Source organism: Hibiscus syriacus, unplaced genomic scaffold (assembly GCF_006381635.1).
Source record: "Hibiscus syriacus cultivar Baekdansim isolate YM2019G1 unplaced genomic scaffold, ASM638163v2 tig00110332_pilon, whole genome shotgun sequence".
Taxonomy (NCBI): Eukaryota; Viridiplantae; Streptophyta; class Magnoliopsida; order Malvales; family Malvaceae; genus Hibiscus; species Hibiscus syriacus.
Genome location: NW_024062688.1, coordinates 3286326 through 3310550, shown reverse-complemented (window position 1 = coordinate 3310550; position 24225 = coordinate 3286326). Strand labels below are relative to the sequence as shown.

General features: G+C 33.5%; 1 protein-coding gene across 1 annotated transcript; it reads left to right on the top strand.

Moving 5' to 3' along the window:
• The first annotated feature begins 8352 nt into the window (after positions 1-8352).
• Positions 8353-12744, top strand: LOC120119423 (trafficking protein particle complex subunit 13-like). Its single transcript, XM_039139233.1, has 12 exons — positions 8353-8857; positions 8955-9039; positions 9401-9531; positions 9617-9719; positions 9887-9901; positions 10449-10594; positions 10680-10875; positions 11104-11178; positions 11355-11471; positions 12160-12204; positions 12441-12539; positions 12615-12744. Exons 1-12 carry the CDS (start codon positions 8568-8570, stop codon positions 12633-12635), a joined length of 1323 nt encoding a protein of 440 aa, XP_038995164.1. The 5' UTR covers positions 8353-8567; the 3' UTR covers positions 12636-12744.
• The last annotated feature ends 11481 nt before the right edge of the window (positions 12745-24225 follow it).

The following is a 24225-nucleotide window of genomic DNA, read 5'->3' as shown; positions in this document are numbered from 1 at the left end:
CTTCAGACCATGACATCAAATCTACCCGACAGTATACAACGTGGTGAGGAAGAGATATGGTTTCATTTTCCACCAGCGTATACTTGCTTTGGGCGGAAGGAGTTCTACTTAATCACTGGTCTACGATTCGGACACGATGATGTAGGCCGGTACACTCGTCATATCGCCCGCCCATCATGGTTATCCCGGGTTTTTCCGGATGAGTCAATGGAGAAGCCGAACCTACATGTCGACGACCTGAAGAAATTGTTTAATAAGAAAGCTGGTTTCACTCGGATGGATGACGTCGATGTTGTCCGAGTATGCCTTCTACTACTTGTGTATGCCGGCTTTTTAGGCAGAGAGGCCAGACAACCTATTCATCGGGAGCTAATAATATTGGTAGAGGACCTGAATGCATAGAATCTGTTTCCGTGGGGTTCGTATATATGGAAAGCTACCTGGACTAAGTTGTCGTCTGCCTTTGATGACCGCAAAAGTTTGCGGGGCGATGGGTCCAAATACACTTTGTCAGGCTTTGTTTGGGCCTTTAAGGTAAGAATTTCTATATAATGTTTCTAAAATTATAATTAATTATTTAACAATTACTAATTTTGTTATTATATTGTTTGTAGATTTGGATATTCGAGGCTTTCCCCAGCATGCGTACATATGCAATAAAAACGTCAAATGATGTCGAGCTGCAAAAGTTGATTCAATAGTTTAATTGATTGTTTTTTGATTGTTTAATTGATTTGTAAAAGTTGATTCAATAGTAGATGATCGGAAATAAGAATTATTGCTTATTTAATTGATTTGTAAAAGATGATTTGTAAAAGTTGATTTGTGTAATTGATGCGAACATAATTCTTATTTGTGCTTGTTTAATTGATTGAAATGTAATGGTTGATTTTGTTGATTTCAATCTGCATTATGTTGAAGGCAAAAATGACTATCGCAATGCGAAATGAAAATCGCAATGCGAAATGAAAATCGCAACGAGAGAATCGCAATGCGAAATGAAAATCGCAATGCGGAAATGAAAATCGCAATGCGTTTATAATTTCGCATTGCGATTCTCTCGTTGCGATTTTCATTTCGCATTGCGATTCTTTCGTTGCGATTTTCATTTCGCATTGCGATTTTCATTTCGCATTGCGATTTTCATTTCGCATTGCGATTTTCATTTCGCATTGCGATTTTCATTTCGCATTGCGATTTTCATTTCGCATTGCGATTCTCTCGTTGCGATTTTCATTTCGCATTGCGATTTTCATTTCGCATTGCGATTCTCTCGTTGCGATTTTCATTTCCGCATTGCGATTTTCATGTTGGGATTTTCATTTCGCGTTGCGATTGTAATTTCCGTGTTGCGATAGTCAAATGCATGCCTAATAGTGATAACAACTGAATAACAAGAGTTGGTTAAGTCAAAATGGTTGGCCTGAGTCATTAATTCAACTGAAAATGTTAAAAGTTCACACATAAAATCCACATAATACAACGTTTGCATTTAAAAATCACCTAAGTTAACAGTCTCAAAAGGTGAAGCCAATTGTGATTGGGATTTTAAAGATGATTGCCTTTTGCTTGACACCATATGAGCTTTGGATTTTGATGAGGATCCATATTTTGGTAGAGGAAAAGATGATTTTGATGGCACTGGTGATCCACATGTCAACCTTGTATGACCACTTTCCTTGCACCGACTACATGTCGATCTCTTCTTCTCTTCACCCTTAGACGGTATACGATCGTGACTTTTTGGTCGGCCAGGTAGCCTTCTGTCCATGGCTGGTGGCAAAACTGTTTGTAAGTCATCTGGTATGTCCCACTCAGAAGGATGTGGAATAGGGTAGACAATCTCGGCATAAGTCTGTCGATAAACTTCTGTAGTGTAGCAATCCATAGCGTATGCGCTTGAATCATCTTGGTTTAAATGAAGAGCAACTTTTATAACATGGCCACACGGATAACCAGATGTTTGCCATTTCATACAACTACATGTCTTTGCATTTAGATCGACTAGCCCATTTAAGTTATTATCCAGTACTTGAAACAAAGTGTTTGAACATGGTTCAACTCTCCATGACGTTGGCTTCACAACACGTTTCGTTATCTTTTTTTCAGTCCATGGTGTAACACGATGTTCCAATGTTCCTGTAAATTTAAATAAACAATACTTAGTAAAATATATAAATATGATAAGTTACGAATTCAAAGAAATAATACCTGCATGGTTTCTTTTCTTGTAGTACCACTGTTGAATAGAGGCTCGAAAAAACTCCATTAACATAGTAATGGGTAATTTCCGGGAATGACGACTTAGAGCGTTGATTGATTCTGCACTATTAGACGTCATGAAACCATATCTTGCTCCAAGTTGATGTACTCTTGACCATCTTTCAAACCCGACATCTTCTAGTGTTTGAGCACACTGAGGCAAAACACGTCTTAAACAATTTATATGCTTATTGAAATCCACTTCCCGATAAGCTTTTACAGCCTTCCAGTATGTCCATTTGTGCTTTTTTATACCAGCAGACCTTGATTTTAGATTTCTATACAAATGAACACCACAAAGTCCATGAAAAGCATCTGGGAAACACCTTCTAACAGCGTTGTCAATTGAGTTTGCCCTATCGGATATGATTGTCAGATTGCTAATAGGACCTATGCAATCCCTAAGATGCCCCATAAACCATGTCCATGAATCAGAGGTTTCAGATTTGCCAACCCCGTAAGCTATTGGCAATATCCCATTGTTAGCATCCATGGCTACTGCTAATAAGTTTACTCCAAGGTATCGACCTTTCAAATGTGCTCCGTCAACTATAATAACTGGGCGCATGCAAGTAATAAACGAACGAATCTACAAAATAATATACACAAGAAATATAATCATTTAAATGTGAAATGCATGTAACTAACAAAAATGAGTCAACAAAATTATATTGATTTACTAACCGTAGCACCAATGGCGATAAACAGCAACTCAAAGCGTCCATCTCTATCTGTTTTGATATGAGTTACCGACCCAGGATTTTTCAGCTTTAAATTGTGACAATAAGCCGGCAGTTGGGCAAACGATGCTTCTGGCGACCCCCTCAACAATTCCAAGGCATAACATTTGGCTCTCCAAGCTTGAGAATATGATATACTAATCTTGAACCGAGCATTCATTTCAGTCATAATTTCATGTCCCCGATATACCCTGCCATTCAAAAACATTAACTCAGCCAGAAAACCACCCAACACCTTTTTGTTTGCCTGTCTATGGTGAGGAAAAACTTGGGTTCTTGAACATGTATGTTTATCAATAAAAGTCCTAACTTGAAACATTTTGCAATCTTTTATTCTCTTTGCAATCATACGCCACGTACAGTTTTTGTCAATCATACACCTTGTTTCGAAACGATCTTTGCTTGATTTGTTAACTTTTAGTTGATAGCCATCTTCCACACATTTCGTATATAAAGCTATCTTCAAGTCTTCCTTTGTATCAAAACAATCATCTTTCTTGATACGAATAACTTTTGTGTAACAATCAACTGCTTTCTTTATCAACTCTTCTTCCGGTATCTGAAGTAATTCTGGCATATTCCAGTTATACGCCCGTGGCATTTTCTTTTCTTCGGGGACTTTTTCTTCTTCTTTTTCTTCTTCAGGATTATATGAATTACAGAATGGATGTTCAACATGTTCATTCACAGTCGTAACTTCCTCCTCATTATCATCAACATTACATTCTTCGGCAACGGCTGTTTCATCATCAAATTCGGGTATTGACCAATATCAATATCATTACACGCATGGTCTGTTTCTTCTTCTGAAACATCATCAAAATCCGTGTATTGACCAATATCAAAGTCCGGATATTGACCAAGACCAAATTTCGAATACTGACTAGTACTCACAATTTTTTCTGTTGGCTCATCATCGTCTAACTGGTCAATACGAAAACCGGAATTTGGTGCTGAAAGTTGATTGGGATTTGGATTAGAGAAAGGTTGTGGGTTTTGAGAAAAACTTAGTTGATTACTACCCGCTACTGACCCAACAATACTACTTCTAGGTTCAACAACATACAATGTAACATCATCTTGTGAAACCCTAATGTAAGCAATGAATCGTTCAACATCTTCATTGTCGGTTAACAAATAAACTTTACCATTTCTCTGATAAGATAGCCTAAATCCACTTAGGGGCTCTAAATTCAATTTATTTGAAACACGTAGCATTAGAGTTTCATAAGTTAACTTTTGTAAAGACAATTTTAGTTGAAGATTCATGGGTAAAGGCATATATTGTAAAACACCATGAACATTATCCCATGACCCTCCAAAACACAAATCTATCCAAACATGATCAACATTAGATGATTTCATGGTTGTAAATTAATTTACTAAACAGACGAGCTGCGAAACTAAAACCTGTTGCCGGATTGGGAAGGATGTCGTTGGATATAGGAACGGATGTCGCCGGAGAGAGTGATAGATGGAGATGGAATGAGTTGCGATTTAGGGATTTAGTTTATGATTTCAGTGTTATATACCCAAAATTTCAGTGTTGTGATTTACAGATTCTCGTTGCGATTTACGGATTATCGTTGCGATTTACAGATTCTCGTTGCGATTTACGGATTATCGTTGCGATTTACGGATACGCGTTGCGATATACGGAAACGCGTTGCGATTTACGGATACACGTTGCGATTTACGGATACGCATTGCGATTTATGTGTTCGCGTTGCGATTTTCATATTCGCGTTGCGATTTTGGAAAATCGCAATGCGAATTTGACTATCGCATTGCGATTTTCAAGAATCGCGTTGCGATTTTGGACACTGATTTGCGATTCTGGGGATCGCGTTGCGATTTTTATTTCGCGTTGCGATTTTGTTGGTCATTTTGGCAAATCCAAAAAAAGTTGGTTAAAATCGTATATTATAACTTTTTTTTGGTCACTGAGGCGATTTTCTCTTCATTTAATTATATAAAGTATTTTCATTAAATTAAGTATTTAAACTTCTCTTTTTTTTATCAAAATAAGTACTTATAGTATTTTTTTATCAAAATAAGTACATAAAGTATTCAATCTTTTTATATAAGTATATAAAATATTCTTTAATTAACGTCACGTGTCAACTTTTTTAGAACTTAGATAAAAAAATCGAATACTTTAGGTACCTATTTCGACCAAAAAATACTTTATGTATCTATTTTGATAAAAAAAAATTAGACATCTATTTTAACTAAAAAAATAAGTTTAGATATTTATTTTGACCAAAAATATTTTAAACGCTTAGATAAAAAATAATATATTTTATATACTTATTTGTAATCTAAAATTTAAAAAACAATTCATTTTTAGTTGTACTTTATTAAGGGTTCATTTGGTAGAGTGTTCACACGCACTTTTATTTAAAAAAATCTATTTTGATTGTAAAATCAATACCTAAAATATAATTTATTACTCTTTGACTAATGATTTTTGTTGTTAAATGATGTTGACACGATATTTTATAATATTGACATGATTATTTATTATGCTAACATGATGTAGTTGGTGCCTTGATTGATGATGCAATAGGTGGATTAAATTAATTTTTTTGATTGAGTTCAATGATCAGATTAATTTTTTTAAAAAGTTTAAGATTTTTTTATTTTTTCATAAAATAATTTATATTTAAAATACAAAAATATTTAAAAATAAATAAATTTCAAAATATAAAAAAAATGAAAATTAATTTATTAAAAATTTAAATACATATTATTATTTTTTATCTCGATTTTACCATAACTTTTGTTTATATAAATTTAAACTCGTCCATCTAGTATAAATTTTAATTTATATAATTATTTTTAAGTATCTTAAACTCAAAATATCTTATATGTTGTTTCACATTTTTTATAAAATTAAATTAAATAAATATTATAAAATCTTATAAAATATAAATTTAAAAATTATAAAATTAAAATCTATATATAAATTATCATCTATATATTTAAAAATATAAAATAGTTATATAATTAAGAAGAGTGTTTCATTGAATGTAATATGATACAAAGTATAAAACTTTTACCTATACTTGCAAAAAAAAATTGTCCTACCCTATTAATTTTTTAAAATAAGTTATATAAAACCAAGGTGAATATGGACTCAATGTGTTTTAGATTTTTTAACATCCTTAATATTTATTTATAATTTATAAGGAATGGTAAATTTGTTCCTACAAAATAAAAATAAAATAAAACTTACATTGGGGTTCATCTCTAAATTCAATAAATCATTTAACAATAACATTTCAATCACTCTGGCTAATATGTATATATTTTTTATTTTTAATATTTTTATATTTAATTTTGTATGTATGTATATTTTAAATTTAAAATATATTTTTAAAAGATTAAATAAATCTTTAAATTTTTCAAAAAAATAATAATTTAACCCTTGTATTCAATAAAAATCAATTTAACTCATTTATCATGTCATCAATCATCTTTGACCGTCACATAGTACCGTAATCAATATGTCAACATTCTGAAGTGTCAAGTTATTATCGTAACGGTCAACAACGAAAATCATTGATCTGAGAGTCATATTAATTTTTTTTTCAAGTTTAAAGGTCACGTTGAGTGCAAAAATAAATCAAGATCTACATTTTTATTTTTTTTGAAAAGTACAAAATCTTAATATACGTTTTACTTTAATTTTAAGATTTTTTTAATGTTTATTACAGAAGTCACTTGAACTTTTTCTAACGAACATGACCTAAAAACTATCAAGATGATAGTGCAAATAAAATTTAAATGTCTTCAAAAAATTCTATTTTTATATACATCCATAAAGATTCTTATAATAATATTGAAGTATAAATGCATTATTGGCCCATAAAGTATGTTATTAGTATTGAATTGTCTCTTCCTTACGCCGAGGAATTGTTTAATTAAACCAAATCTTCTTATACCAATATATGCAAGTTCGTCGCACTTAGAACTAAAACGTGAGGCATGGTAATGGCGCATGCGTGATATGATATTGATCCAGTTTAGGCAGTTCCAGGAAAGAAGGAATGGACAAAATGTCATATGCTGCTATCTTATCTGCTAAAATGGACAAAATCTCTTTATTCTTCAGATATCTGTCACTAGTCAGAGTGGAAGAGAGTTTCCTTTCTCCCCGCAGATCCTCCTAATTTCAAAAGCAAAAGATAATTATGATGATGAGGATATGTAATCACATCTAGCCAAGGATTCAGTTGAGTCAACATCGTCACGTTTACCCCTGGAATCTTCTGATGCAAATGAAAAAGCATGATGTAATCTCTTCAGAAAATGAAGGGGAGGCAAAGCAACGCATGCAATGCATTTGTGGGTATTCCAAGCGGTACATGTATCATTTTAAAGAGTGAGCGGCACACGCATACTTTAAAATGCAAAATCATGCAACTTTCTCCTCTTACTTCAGGAGACTGCTTCACTGATATGGATTTGAACGACAAAGTTTGATTTACAGAATTATGCATTTTGACTTTGTGGCTAAAATTTATGGGGATGGATATAACATTTCTTCTCTTTTGCAATCTTTAGCTATTTCTACAGCTGGACATGAGCTCAGCTGTAAATTTGGATTCTTATTACTCAGTATTACTCGTATTTGGATCGAGTGAGATTTAGTAACACATGTATTTTCCTTATTTTAATATCTTTTTATCTTTTTTCAAGATATGTATATTCTGGGGAAGATATGTAACTGTATACCGGCTTCCATAGAAGCTAGTCAATGAAGCTTCATCAATCAAATTGAGTTTTGTTTATTCCACAATAGTCTGGTGTTGGATTCATCGCCGTTACTAGCAAGATAAGCAGCGTAGTCATTGCCGATGATGGAGAATGGAGACGAGGGCAGTAGAGTTATCGAGATCCTGCTTTTTGTACAATTGTTTTTTGAATCAAACGTTGAAATAAATTGATTTGGGTTGGTTGGGTTGATTCACCGATGCTATTTTGCTTTTGAAATTAGGAGGAGCGGCTAGGAACGTGGAAAAGAATTGAGCGACTGACGATGAGAAAGGGAGAAATTAGATAAAAGTAGTTGAATAATTAAAATGAAATAAAAAATTAAGTTTAATGATGATTTTAGAAAAAAATAATTAGATGACTGAAATAAAATTACATTAATAATTATTAATGATTAAATATATAATTTATTCATGTTTTTTTTAACAGAATCAACAATATTTAAGACAAATGACATAACTTTTAAACTTCAAAAAAAAAATGTCTCGAAATATATTTTAGAAGAGAATTAAATAGGAACTTGGGCACATTTAAGCCTAGCTTTGTATTACTTTATGATACTTACAAATTTTCCCAGTTTTGACCAGCAAGTTTTCAGATCGTGGTCCGATCTGACTCAGCCCATAAACACTGTACTCAGTCCCGAGTCCTGACTCAAAATGACGCCGTCACCAGATATTTCATTGCTTTCCTTTCCCTCTCACTGAAACTCTCTCAAGAGCCTTAATCTCCCAAGAGAAAGGAACATAGAGTAACAAAGCGTCGGATTCTGAACTCATTTAAGCCATGAGCACGGCTCCACAAGGAACCCACTCTCTCGCCTTCAGGGTGATGCGGCTTTGCAAGCCATCTTTCCCCGTCGATCCTCCTTTCCGCATCGACCTCGCCGATCTCTTCGTCGGAGAAGACATCTTCGACGATCCACTCGCCGCTGCCAATCTCCCGCCGCTCTTATCTACCCAACTCAGTAAGTCCATGGATTCCTCCGATCTGACTTACGGCAGCCGATTTATCCTCCAGCATCCATCCGATGCTATGGGCTTCTCTGGCCTCCTCCTCCTCCCTCAATCCTTCGGGTCTTACTACTTTCTTATTCTCTTTTTTTTGTTAAATTTCTTTAATTTCGGTTTGTTTGATTATTATATTATTTACCTATTTATTATATTAATGTAGGACGATTTACTTGGGGGAGACATTCTGTAGCTATATTAGCATCAACAACAACTCTAATTTTGAAGTTAGGGACATTATAATTAGGGTCAGTTTGTTTAATTTGTTGATGAATTTGCCGCAATTTTTTTTGCTTATTGCAACTGTTTATCTGTTGCATTGATACTTAACATTTTCTTCCCTTCTTTGATTGAGTTTGACTAAGTTTTTTTATTACTAGCATGGAATTCGAAAAAGGATTAGATCGTGTCCTTCTTCTTAAGCTTGTTTGAGTATAAAAAATCTTTTTCTTCTTCTTTAATTTTACTTACTTCCGTGAATGCTACGTTAAATGGCGAACTAAAATTTAGATTTGATGTTCATAGTTCATTCACACATTTGCACTAAAAAAACATGTGGTTTGTTTGATACAAAATCTCAACAAGTGAGAAGTCTTTGTTTAATTGTAGGCTGAAATTCAGACTGAGAGACAGAGGATCCTCCTCTTGGATACCACTAAATCACCTGTTGAATCCATACGCGCAAGCGGACGTTATGATTTCATTGTGGAACATGATGTCAAGGAACTTGGAGCTCATACGTAAGTAGTAGTTCGATTTTTCTGTCTCCTTTTTATTAATTAATTTCCTCTAACTTCACCTTATTTGTTGCGAGACAAAATTTAGGCTGGTATGCACTGCATTGTACAATGATAGTGATGGTGAAAGAAAATATCTTCCACAGTTTTTCAAATTCGTTGCTGCGAACCCTTTATCAGTTAGGACAAAGGTACTGTCCCGTGCGATTATAAAGAAATGAGTTAAATTTTTGTGTATGCTGCCCTTGGCTAGCTTCAGAGCCATTTTTTTGCGTCAACTTTGTTATTTGAGACTCTCTTCACTTTTAACTTTGATTTTTCCATTTAAAATTATAATGCTTTTATCTCTGTTGTGCAGGTCCGCACTGTCAAGGTAGGTTGAGATTGACTTGAATTATCTAATGTAAGTTTATAAAGCCTAGACAGTCATGCTGCTACTATAGCTTCTCTATGTCTTGCAAACTATAGAAATTAAAAGGGTCAAAGTGGCTTGAAATATATAAATTGCGATGTGATATGTAAATGAAATTGAAATCAAATAAATTCCTACAGACTCGGTATTTTATCCCTCCTTCACCGGGTATTGTGCGAGGGGAGCGCAAGGCAAGGGATACCCTTCATTGTGCACCCAAGCCTCTGAGTTTTCTTCTGTTTCTTTTTCTTTTTGTTGTTTCTCATTTGTAGTATTAGAAGCGAAGTCAGATGTGTGTTTTTCTCTTGCAACTCAGTTTCTGCAATATGTAAGGACCATCTGATGATCGGAGTACCTCATTTGGTTTTATATTTGTTGATCTATGAGAAATGCAGTCTATACTAGCACTGTTGTCTTAACATCTGTTTAAGTCCACCTTATCAATTGTAAAAGTTACAAGTCAACTTGGGTTTTGTCCTTCTGTAATAGCTGAATTTTTCTATCTCAGGAAATTACCTATTTAGAAGCTTGCATAGAGAATCATACAAAAACAAATCTTTATATGGACCAAGTTGAGTTTGAACCAGCTCCTCATTGGAGTGCTACAGGACTAAAAGCTCATGAACTCCATCCTGCAGATAATTCTTCAACTGTGTAAATAGCCAATATATTTGAGTTCTGAATTCTGGTTTTCTTAATTATTATTAATTAACTAAAACTGATAACCATTTTGTGGCAGAGAGGTATTTAAGCCACCTATTCTTATCAGATCTGGTGGGGGAATTCATAATCACCTTTATCAATTGAAATTGGCTTCACCTGAGTCTGCACAAATGAAAGTGGAGGGGACTAATATTCTTGGTAAACTTCAGATGACCTGGCGTACAAATTTAGGTGAACTTGGCCGCTTGCAAACCCAGCAAATTCTTGGCACAGTAAGTTAAACATTCTTACAGCTTTAGAAGACTAAATTTTGTGTTGTCTTTTGTGAAATTTGTACTATACTGAAACAAATATTTCCTTTTTCTTAAATGGAAAAGAAAACACTGTTGAATCCTCTGTCTTCTGTTTATTCTGCGAGTTTGAGATCTGCATGACTTTCAATAGATAATAACTAAAAGAAGTAATCAAACTCGTTCTGATATGCATTTCCTCTTTTGCAGCCAATCAGTCGCAAAGAGATTGAGTTGCAAATTTTGGAGATTCCATCTCAAATCAATTTGGATAAGTCCTTTTCGGTATGTTTGACTAAATTCATTTTGTTTCGCATTATGGAAAAATATTTTAAGAAATTCTTTTCATCCTTGTGACAAAACTTAAGATCTCTGCTGTTATGGTTTTTTTTTATGACTAGATTTTCTCTATTTGCTTCTAAGTCTTTGAATAAGTTAATTGACTTAATAGCCACTTGCAGGTACATCTGAATCTCACTAATCATGCAGACAGAGAGTTGGGCCCATTTGAGGTCTGGTTATCGCAAGATAGTGTACATGGGAAGAAGAATGTTATGATTAATGGGCTTCAGACTATGGTAATTGACTTAGTTGACTGCCAACTTTGTTTTAGCTTATTTTGTCCCAAACAATTATAACTTAATTTCGGTGGCTTATATAGCTTTCCTCTATAGAGAGGTAGAATTAGAAAGTGATAAGTTAGAATTGGTCTGGAACTTTTATCCTTACAAGTTCTCCATTAAAGTTATTTGTGGTAGGTGGTCATTAAAGTGACATGTCACACCGTTAAATGCATTCATGAATGGTTGGTTGGTAGTTTTTTTTTTGAACCGTGCATTCTTAGAGCTTCTTGATGAAAAGGAACATATGGTTGGTGGCATCTAAAACTATCTGGTCAGTTTGGTGAGATTTGTTTATTAAAAAAAAAGGCGTAATGGAAATTAATTATGTAATTATGTCATGGTAGATGAGTCACTTCATCCTAACCCATCAACATATAAAATAATTATACTGGTTCTTGTCTTAGATACCGCTTCATTACCTCTCCCTATGATCTTAATTTGTAAGTTTTAAGAAGTGGTTGCTTGATTTGTGCAATGTTGAACCTCAAGCGTACTCTGATTAATTGCTTTGGTTTGTCTTCTAGTAAGATTTTATCACTTCAGTGACATAAATAAACATTCGTAGTAGTGCTTTTACCATTTTGTATAGCATATAAAAATTGTGATTTAAAGCTATAGTTAATAAAGATTTTACCCTTTGTAGGTATTGCCACAGGTGGGAGCATTTGGTTCCAGTGATTTCCATCTGGTATGAAGAAAATTTCTGGACCATACACTTTCAATCTGGTTTAGTTATGGCTCTGACCTGAACTTCAACATGCAATTATTTACTATCGAATGGGGTTATATTTATTCTAATTGTTCCATTTGTATACGTCATCATGGACAGTGTGATATCTGTTTGTAGATTCTGCTTCTATTCCTTTTGCAACTACACGTCGACGTTTTTGCTTCATTTGTAATTATCTCGTTTTACATTTGCAGAACTTGATTGCAACTAAACTCGGAGTCCAGAAAATTAGTGGAATTACAGTGTCGGACACAAGAGAGAAGAAAACTTTTGACCCATTGCCAGATGTGGAGGTTGGTATTCGTGTTCACTTGCCATCTTGAATCGTTAAATATCGGTTCTGATTAATTCTTTTCACTGCATTGCAGATTTTTGTGGAGTCTGATTGATTTATCAAATAGTTACCGATTGTTAAGGCTTGCTGAAGGAGTCATCTCTCAACTGACTGAGCAAAAGATGCTTCAATGTGTATCATTGGCATTGATTGGATTGAGCGGCGAGCTTAATTCGTAGGAACTGTTGCCGATGATCGAACTATTGTTGCAAAGGACAGGTGGGTGGCCTCCCCGAAATGTCTGTTTTGATATCTTAGAGGATGGATTAAACTCTGATCTGCACCATGTTTTCCTTTGTTTTATATACTTTGGATGCGAGCAAGCTTTATGATGTTGTACTTGTTTAACTTGAAGTCGAAGTGCTTAGGGAAAACGTATACGTTCAAATGATTATAGCAACATATTTCTAAGATTACAAAATTGGAATCTGGGACCTCCGCTAAATGCACATTAGGAGTAAGAGTAGACAAGTTTTTTGGCTTCTTTTTTTCCAAAAGGGGAATTAAAGCTAACTCAAAAAAGATGAGTGTTATCATAGAGATAGAACTCCCACCACGAATTGAAGAAGACCAATGGCTAACGCGGAATATATTTGCTCCCAGTAGATTCCTATTTAAGCTAGTAGACCAATGCTTTCCTTGCTTCAAAATCTTTTACGTGACTCTTTTCAAGTGGATTTCAAAATGTCAATAATAAGGTTCGACGATTCAAAAAAATCAAAATTTTCGACTTAATTTGAAATAACTCGGCTGACTTGCAACGAAATGTTAAGCTCTATACTAAAACAGACATGGATATACTCATGAATGGAACTCTAGACAAAAATAAGCTTATCCAAACCACTCATTTGTTGCTTGGACCCAAACAAGGCCAACCTTATATCCACATATAAATACACAAAGGAATCCAACCATCAAATGGGAGGCAGAGCATTGGTTCAAAATGTACTTGGTCAAGGATTTTATTAGTTAATGCTGTTAGAACTAAATCATAATAAATATGAAATTAATTAGGATCTAATCATGTTAAATCATCAAGAATAAAGTAAATACTAGATGCAAAAGCGTAACTGAATTAATTGACATGTTGAAATTCTTGAATCTTTCTTTGGTTGTGATCTTCTAAGAAGATAAATTTCCCTCAAGTATAAACTCTCTAACGGGATAAGAGTAAATACGAGATTATCTATTTCTTGGGGACCATAACCCCTTTATATAACTGATTTAAGAATCAGTTATTGTCTTTTCTTGTAACTCTACCCATCATCGAATTATAAATACAACTTTAATAGTATCTACACTTTTATTTCCATGACACTTCTAATACCTTATGACTTTATAACATAACTGATTACTTAATTTATGTCATATTTTATGATAACAATATACATTATAAATACGTGCCCATAATTATATATTTTAATCCAACAGTCTCCCACTTGGGCAACATATGTTTCCAGATAAATGTATAATCTTATGAGCTCAAAATTTGTTATCATACAATATGTATTCTATAACAATTCCGTCCATCAATTATATCCATATAGGATCAAAGAGGCCTTTGCCATATTTATCATGACTAGACCCATCAATTGGTAACGTATACAAACAAAGTCAAATGACAAAAATCAATCATGGAGCGTAGCATGAAAATTATATGCAATGTGAACCGCACATGTCTATTTCCAACTGGTCCTATTTAAACATTAGTAAGATCAAATTTTACCAAAACCAGAGTGGATAAACCAAAACAAACTTTATTTCTGCAGAAATTAACTTTAAGATAAATATTCTTAAACTGAAGTTGTGTATAATAAACGAGCATTAAAATTACAAACTCCCACTAAAACCGAATATCCTTAAATGATATTATACCCACATAAGCAGTGTGCTCATGAACGACCTTGGGTGACAGATCTTTAGTAAGTGCACAGTTATAAGTTTGTACCAACATGTTCTATAAACACATAATCACTCTGAATTTTCTTTAAGAACCAGAAACATAATTTATATGTGCTTATACTGAAGATGTTTTTGTTATATATGAAAAAAAAAGACTGCAACTTAGTTGTCACAAAATAACTCAAGTGGTCTTTCTTATCAATCCATAATTAGCAATTCATTTGACAAAATTTTGCATTTATATTCCAATAAGTCGGAGTTCATAAACATGATGATCTCTTACTTACTAGACCTCCTATATGTGAGCATATAACATTTTTGTGCTTAAATATATTGCATGAATCAATTTAGCTGATATCCAATGATCTATACCCAAATTGCTTAAATATCTGCTAAATATCCTAAAATCATACGCTATGTCTGAATGTATATAAACTTGAGTATGCGCTAAATTCTTTATTTATTTTGAAGCATAAGGAACCATTTACATTTCCTTAGTTTCAAAATCATCCTTAGGGCGTTGATCAAGACTAAACTTGATTCCTTTAGCAATAAGGGGATTATTTGGTTTACTCTCACTAAACTTATATATACAATTATTTTCAACAAAATTCATCTCAAAACCAAACAAGATAATCACTTGGTGAAGTTTGTTATACGATTAACATGAGTCATTCTTGAACTTATAAATGGATTTCCTTAATTTGCATATTATTAATTTTCTATCATTAGATACAATTTTCTAATTGCACCGTATAAAATATTTCATCAATGTTACCATTGAGAAACACAATTTTGAAATCCAACTTATGTAACTCAAAATCAAATATGAGCAATAAGTATCATAATTATCCTGAAAGAGTATTTTAATGAAACCAAAGAGAGTCTTTACAAAATTAATGTATTCTTTCTGAGTATATCTTTTATATACAATACATGTCTCATCAATATCACCATTTGCATCCATCTTGATTATAAATACTCATTTATAACTAATTAACTTTGCACATTCAAGTAATGGGATAAGTCCTCAAACTTTATTATTTTGTATAAAACTTATACTATTCTTACCTGTCATTAATTCACTTTTGAGAGTCATAACTTTTATTACATGACAAAAGTTGATTAGATCATCTTTCATCATTCTACTGTCATCGTTATTTCTTGTAGAAACATAATAATCTAAAATAATATTTATCTCATCTCGTGGATCTTCCTAATGACACTTGTCTTTGAGATTGTTGAGTTTGATCTCCTATAACAATTTCTTATCTTAATTAGAGAATTGTTCAAAATAATTTTATTGAGATTCTAGACTCACTTCTTGATTAACGACATGTATTAACTCATTAATATTATCAAAAGTGATAATAGAAATTGAGTTATAATTCAATTCCTCCTCAAAATTAATTCCTTAAACCTTATTTCTCCCTCCAAACTCAACATCCTAAAAGATGGTGTTATAGATATCACTTAAAAAATATTTTTAGTTATGAGATTATAAAACTTATAACCTCTGGACCCGCTCAAAATAACCAAAGTAGTTGCTTATTGTTTTAGAATTTTAATTTCTCTTCATATGTCCTAAATTATTACAAAAGGAAACAACGCTTTATAACATATTATTGTCTCTTTTGAGTTGGACCCTTAACAACTACATTCTGATTTTATTTTTTCCCTTATATTTATATTCACTTTTCAAATAAGTACTTTAAACTTATTATGCTTCAACTTTTCTTCCTCTTCACACAATGAAAATGAACTCATTTAGAGTTCATTTCTCTCTTTGAGTTTATTAAACTCTATAGGAAGCAATTCTAAATTCACAAGAACAAGTAATTTTTTCAAAAAACTTTATCTTAAGTGCCTTAAGTTTTGAAACAATATAAAACATATCCATAATGTACTGCCTCACATTTCCTCGACTCTTAGACTTTATATACATCAAATAATTAAAAAAAAATTGATGTTATTTAGTATTTGTAATCTTTTCAGATTATGTGCTCTTAAAAACTTTTAAAATGTTATGTTTCATGACCACTAGACTTATGGAATTTAAACAAATTGCACCTTTCAAAATCCCTTACACCAATTAAGAATGTTATCTCCATGAGAGGTGGAAATTGTTCTTTTCTTAGCGCAAAAGCCAAAACTTTATGTAAGTGCATCATTCCTTCATATTCACTTTTCTAAGTGCATTTTTTCATAGAGAAGATATTGTGGTAGCAATAAATAAATAAATAAATAATTTGAATATAGAACAAAATATAAGTAAAATTGAAGCTCACATCTTAAGTAAACAAATAAATTCAAAATTATAGATGATTCTCATCACAAGATACCAAACACTACATCAATATCAAGTCATTGGACAATAATATTAACAATAAACGCTACTCTTGTTGTAGTAATCAAACATTGACAATAAGCTATGTCGAACAAAAGACTAATCTTTAGACTAATGTAATGCTCACATAAAATAAATATCTTACAATTGTCACATGTTAATACCACATGTGTCGCTTGAAACTGACCAAATATTAACTTTCCTTTGAGTACATGAATAAACGCATGAATCACAAGAAACACATAATCATCTTGATATTATAAATAAATCAGTCTACACAAAAGAGATCACTTTGGCGATACTATGTTTCAACTAATCTATCAAAATATCAGACATGACCATAATATGAATTAATTTGTTTCAAAATATATATATTCTATTAACCAACAATCAAAACTGAAAAAACAAATTGAATATGCACATATATTGCATTAGCAATATAACTAAAACCATAGAAATATTCTCAATCAAACAATTTCTCTTAATTTATATATTAATTAAATTAAAAGATAACCAAAATAATAATAAATTTGATTACACTTAAACCTTATCTCAAGATAGCGAATACTCATTAATATTTCATCTTTAGACAAAATATTCACCTTAAGTGATATCTGATGCGGTAACCAAACACTGATAATAAGAACATGTTAAGCAAAAATCTTCCTTTGGGTAGATTTATCACTCACGCATCAAACCAAATAATTATCACATGCTTATTACCAAAGTTGCACATGTAGTTATGTCAACTATTAATCTTCCTTTGGGTCGATCAATACTAACATATCTTAAGTTACAAGTACATACCATGTATAAAATATTTTCCATAACTGATGTCACTTTAACGACTTATTGCTTTAGTTAAGTCGTCCCAAAAATAAATATCAGTATTCAAATTTAATATTCATATAACAATCAAAAGTCAAAACTAAAATTTCTGATTTCACTACAATATTCGAAATAACCCAAAATAAGGTTACATAAATGGTGCTCTAAAAAATTAGAAAATGAAGTCTTTGATTGTTTCTAACAAATTCAATAAGCATGCATTTAATACATAACTTCATAAATTATCATAGATAAACCGAATTCAAAACAACCAATATTTAATCAAAGTCAAAGTACTCCAAAATTAATATGTTCGAATGCTATGCACCCTAGATTAAATAAATAACTAAAATAAAAAAATTGAATTCTAAAATAAACGAATATCCACCCTAGAAAACAATGACCTCCTATTTCCATGAAAAATTCGAAGAGTTTTGCCAAAACCTAAATATTGTCTAGAAAAAAAAAGTACCCCCAAAAATAAACGACAAAGTAGAAGCCACGAACAAAAAGATTTTGATAGGTTTGACAAAAAAAGTATGAGACGTCAAAAGAGCATGGTTCGAAGAGGTTCCAGGAATATTATAGGACCTAGGAACCACATGAAAAAGAGATACTAACAAAAGTATGGATAGCAGCCCACTTCAACCTCGAAATCAGTGTGTAGATGCTCCAAGGCCTTTTAGTGGAAACTTGAAAAGACACAAAAACAAGGTTGGTCGATAGGAATCAATTGGTGGTAAGATACAACGACACCAAAGTTCAAAACAAGTAATTCTAGACAATGAAGTGGTGATAAAGTATTGAGGCTAAAGATAGTATAGTTTATCAGCTTTTTAGAGATGAACCACTAGCCAACATAGTATATCCCTTGGCTAGAAGACCCTCGTATCATACAAACAGAGATGCCTTCACAAAATCCCTCTATTTTGAACACAATGTAGTAGGGACATGTAGAGACGTCCTAATAGAGATGCCTCCATCCATACAACATGAGAAACCTCCTTTGTGAGAGCATCTACTTGTGTAGCATTTCAAAATGGTGGGCTGTTCAACTTAAGATTGATTAAATCCAACACATGTATCGCATAAAATAAATTACAGAAATCAACTAGATTTATCAAGTCACTAACAAATTAATTTCAAATCATATCATTATATAACGCTTTGTCAACTAAGAAGGGACATATCATACGTCCTCCTCTAAAGGGATTACTCGGTCAAAAAATAAAGAAAAATATCCTTTTATATAATAGAAAAGGTCACATCAAAATTCTTACCTTTTACTTCGTAGAAATAAATAGATATATCAATATTCAATCGCTTTGATGCCCACATAAAATTAGGATATGAGATAAGTTGAAAATCTCTTAAGTCATTTGATTGTCTCCCTACATAAAGTTATATGACATCAAGGATCAAAAAGATCATGAATATAATAGGAGCAAAGACATTTGAAAAAGAGCACATTGAAACCTTCTTTATTCTCATATAAATTATCCATCTTTATCATTATTTTTTCTCCCTCTCCCTCGACTATGATTATCAAGCCTAAGCCCGATCATTGATTCGGGTTCTAATAATCGTCTTACCTGTAATTTTTTCTCTCCAAGTCAAAAATAAATAAATGAACCAATCAAAATCAATCATCACCCTTCTCCAATGTCGTGACCTCAGCACAAACTACAATAAATAAAAATAAATAAAAAATATTTTAAATATTAACTTTTTTCTTCATATGATCTTTTTAAAATCTAAGTATTCTTCATATATATAATCTTATATTAATTATTATTCAATATAATGTCAGTAACTTTTTTCTTCACGAACTGCTTTTATCCACTCTCATATATCCTTAATTAATATTTAAATAAATAATTAGACGCAGGAAAAATAAATTAAAGTCGATTATTAAGAAAATCTCTAAACGTTTATATTTAAAACTTTTTTTCTTACCTTCCTACTCACTTGCCAAAATATAGTTTGGTGAGATTTTTTAGGCTTAAAGGGTAATTTTTACTCACGTAATTAATCCAATTTATTAATTTTATCTCTATCATATTTTCAAATCAATTTAACCCTTGAAATTGTTTAATTTTATCATCTTCTATCATTGATCGTTTTAACTAACAAAACTGTTGGTTTTTGCTTATATAAACTCTAACTATTTTCGCGTCAATTAATAATGTTGATGTGATTTGACGATGATATAAAATTTATTAAAATAAATAAAAATATTTTAAATATTAACTTATATCCACCTTGAAAACGTCAAACAAGGGAACAACGGTTCATCTTCCGACGTTAGAGCCACCATTCGTAGACCTTTTGGTTCAGATTCTGGTCCTAGAATCCATGGTTACCAATGTACTATCGAGGACCAATGCGAAGCTCAAAGAGAGGAACAAATCTAAAGACAAGAAGTTCGAGTTCAATGGAAACAATGCTCAAAACTTCAAGTTGAAACTCGACGAGGGCTATCTTCAAACCTGGCTTCTCTTCAATGATTACTACAATTCCTTTCTTTTCTCTTTTGTGGGTATTTCCCGTTTGTTGCTTTACAAGTATTTAGGTAGCTCTGAGGGTTATGGGAATAGGAATTTGATTCTGGTTATTCTAGGATTCATTGGTTTAACCAAATCCTTTTTAGCTCTTGCGGAGAAATTACTTGAGAAATCTGCTTCTAAGAGGTCGAAGAAGTAATTTAGTGTGATTTTTTGTGTTTTGAGGTTTGTTATAAGGATTATGCTTTGTTATTGTATAAGAACCTCAATTTTCGATTTCTATTTTAATTCAATCCAAGGGTTTTAGAGGATTCTTATTGCCATTTTCATGGGACTTATTACTGGGCTTCTGTGTATGTCTCCTTTTGTCTTGGGACTGATAAGCTTAGATGTAATTTGCCCATTATGGATGGTTTGCTAGAGTGATTCTTGTTAGGAAATAAATCGAATACGAGTAATTTCCCTATAACCAGATTAGTGAGAATGCGAAATAAAAGCGAAAAAATAATACCCAAAATTGATAACGGAGTTCAACCAATTATGCCTACGTCTCCGGACTGCTGCAGATCTTTTACTTAGAGAGAAAATTTACTGGTGTTTACAAAACACTCACTACTCACAAGAAAGCTCTATAGTATTGGGAGAAAGAAATGATTTGGGATGATTTTGAAGCTAAATGGGCTAGGGTATTAATAGTTGAAGCTTAAGGACTAATCTTGTAAATACCCTAAAGTATATAGTGGCTAAAATATAATTAACCCATTTTTAATTTTAATAAAATATTGGGGCACCGAATTCGGTGCCCCCTGGTTGAAAACTTCAGCCCTCCTTTGCTGAAAAAACAAAACAAGTCGGTGCCCCTTTTTGTTAAATGCAATAATTGATTTTACAATCTCCCACTTGAAGACTGATTTTAATCTTTCTTCACACCTCGATCAATGCATCATTTCTAGTCTTGTTATTCTAGCATGCCAACTGAAGCTGAACACAACTTCAGTTTGTCTGTGGTCATCGTCTTTGTCAACATGTCTGCAGATTTTGAGCTCCACTAATCTTTTCAAGCTTTAAAATCCCATCTTCCATAAGAGATCGGATAAAATGATATCTCAATTGTATGTGCTTCGTCCTTGAATGAAAAGACGAATTCTTTGCTAGATGAATAGTACTTTAACCGTCGCAATACAAGACATTGTTTTCTTGTTTCTTGCCTAACTCTTCCAATAAACTTTAGAGCCAAACCATCTTCTTGCTGGCTTCCGTAACAGCGACATATTCTGCTTCAGTGGTAGAGAGAGCAACTATCTTCTGTAGTTGAGAAACCCAACTCACTGCAGTACCTCCTAGAGTATAGACATACCCTGTAGTGCTCATTCTGATGTTAACATTTCCAGCTAAGTCATCATCTACATAGCCTGTCAGTATCGTATCTCCACCTTTGAAACAAAGTGCTTTATTTGTAGTACCCCACAGATATCTGAGGATCCATTTAACTGCTTCCCAGTGTACCTTGCCTGGATTATTCATGTACCTGCTAACAGATCCCACTGCATGAGCAATATCTGGTCTAGTACAAACCATGGCAAACATCAGACTTCCAATTGCTGAGGCATACGACACCTTCACCATATGTGCATGTTCTTCCTCCGTCTTTGGTGACTGTTCTTTGGAGAGTCTAAAATGAACACCTAAAGGTGTACTTTTTGGTTTAGCATCTTACATGTTGAACCTGGAGAGTACTTTGTTGATGTACTCAGCCTGTGATAACATCAAAGTCCCCGACTTTGTGTCTCTCTTGATCCTCATCCCAAGAATCTGCTTTGCAACACCCAGATCCTTCATAACAAACTGCTTCGACAATTTTTGCTTCAAGTTTATAATCTCTTGGATGTCTGAACCTGCAACAAGCATGTCATCAATATACAACAATAAAATAATGAAGCTGTTGTCGAATTTCTTGATATAGCAACAATGATCTGCTTGTCATCTGGTAAAACCATTGCTACCCATGAAACTATCGAACTTCTTGTATCACTGTCTAGGTGCCTATTTTAAACCATACAAGCTCTTCTTCAACCTGCATACCATGTTTTTCTTGCCTGCCTCTATGAAGCCTTATGGCTGCCTCATATAGATTTATTCCTCCAAATCACCATGAAGGAAAGCTGTCTTTACATCTAACTGCTCAAGATGTAGATTTTCTGCAGCTACAATTTTCAACACCAGTCTGATTGTAGACAGTTTCACGACTGGAGAGAAAATTTCATTGTAGTCAATACATTCTTTTTGTTGAAAACCTTTGACAACCAATCTCGCTTTGTAGCGTTTGCTCCCATCGTGCTCTTCTTTGATCATATAAATCCACTTGTTGTGGAGCACTTTCTTGCCTGGTGGTAATTCAACTAATTCTCATGTCTGATTTGACATAAACGAGTCCATCTCATCTTTTATAGAAGACTCCCACTTGACTGAATCCTCCACCTGCATTGCTTCATCATAGCACTCTGGTTCACTATTGTCAGTCAGCAACAAGTAGTGCAAAGAAGGCGAATAACGCTGGGTTGGTTTAGGAATTATGGAGGAGCGTCTCAGTTCTGGTGTATGTGGTTCTTCTTGAACTGCTTCAGGATTGATCTGAACATCATTTCCAGAAATCTCCTCAAACTCAGTAAATTCATTTGTTTCAGCTTTGGTATTGGAACTACTTGATTCTATGGTTGCCATGTCTTTGTACATCACATTCTGATTGAAAATGACATCTCTGCTTCTGATGATCTTTCGATTTTCATAGTCCCAAAACCGGTAACTAAACTCATCGCCGCTATAACCAACAAAGGCACATTTGTTGGCCTCAGCATCAAGTTTTATTTCTTTCAGCAGAGTCTATGTGTACATAAGAAATACAACCAAACACTCTTAAGTGTGAAAGGTCTATTTCTTTTTCTTTCTTGCTCCAAACTTCCTCTGGTATTCTGCCATCCAAAGAAACTGAGGGCCCACGGTTGATCATGTAAGTTGTAGTGTTGATAGCTTCAGCCCATAGAAATTTGGGCAATCTAACATGTATCCTCATTAGGGATGGCAACTCAACCCGAATCCGACGGGTTCCGACCCGACCCGACCCGATCGGGTCGGATTTTTTTTAAAAAAATTCGGGTTCGGGTCGGGTCGGGTTTTTTTTAAATGTACTGTTCGGGTCGGGTCGGGTTGGGTTTAGGGTGAAAAAAATCCGACCCGACCCGACCCGAAAAATATATATAATTTTATCCTATATATTTAGGGATAATTACAATAATGTCCCTCCATATATAATTTTTTTCAATTAAGTCACTGTTTTCATTGAATAAAATTTTTTTTATTATTATTTCGGGTCGGGTCGGGTTTCTAAGTCATATATTCGGGTCGGGTCGGGTCGGGTGAAACCTTAATTTCGTCGGGTCGGGTCGGGTCACGGGTGAAAAATCCTTTCTTCTCGGGTCGGGTCGGGTGGCCCAAAAACCCGACCCGACCCGGCCCATTGCCATCCCTAATCCTCATGCTTCTGGCACGTTCATTCAGGGTTTTGTTCATACGCTCTGCTACGCCATTCTGCTGCGGTGTCATAGTAACTGTTGTCTCCATCTTGATCCCATTGTTTGCAAAGAAATCTCTGAATCTACTATTTTTGTACTCTCCTCCATTGTCAGACCTCAACCGCTTGATTTTCAAACCAGTCTCATTTTCCACTATGACCTTCCATTTTCTGAAGGTATCAAAGACTTCTGATTTCTTCTTCAGAAAATAAACTCACACCTTCCTTGTTGAATCATCGATGAAGGTGACATAATATAATGAGCATGTAAGAGATGGAACTGGAGATGGTCCCCATACATCAGTATGAACCAACTCTAACTTTTCTGCCTTGGGTGTCTTGCCAATCTTTGCAAAACTGACTTTCTTTTTGTTAGCCAAATATACAATCTTCACATAGTCCGACATCTACATTCTTTAGATCCAACAGCTTCCCTTTTGACAAAAGTGTCTTCATCCCTTTCTCGCTCATATGGCCAAGCCTTTGGTTCCATAGG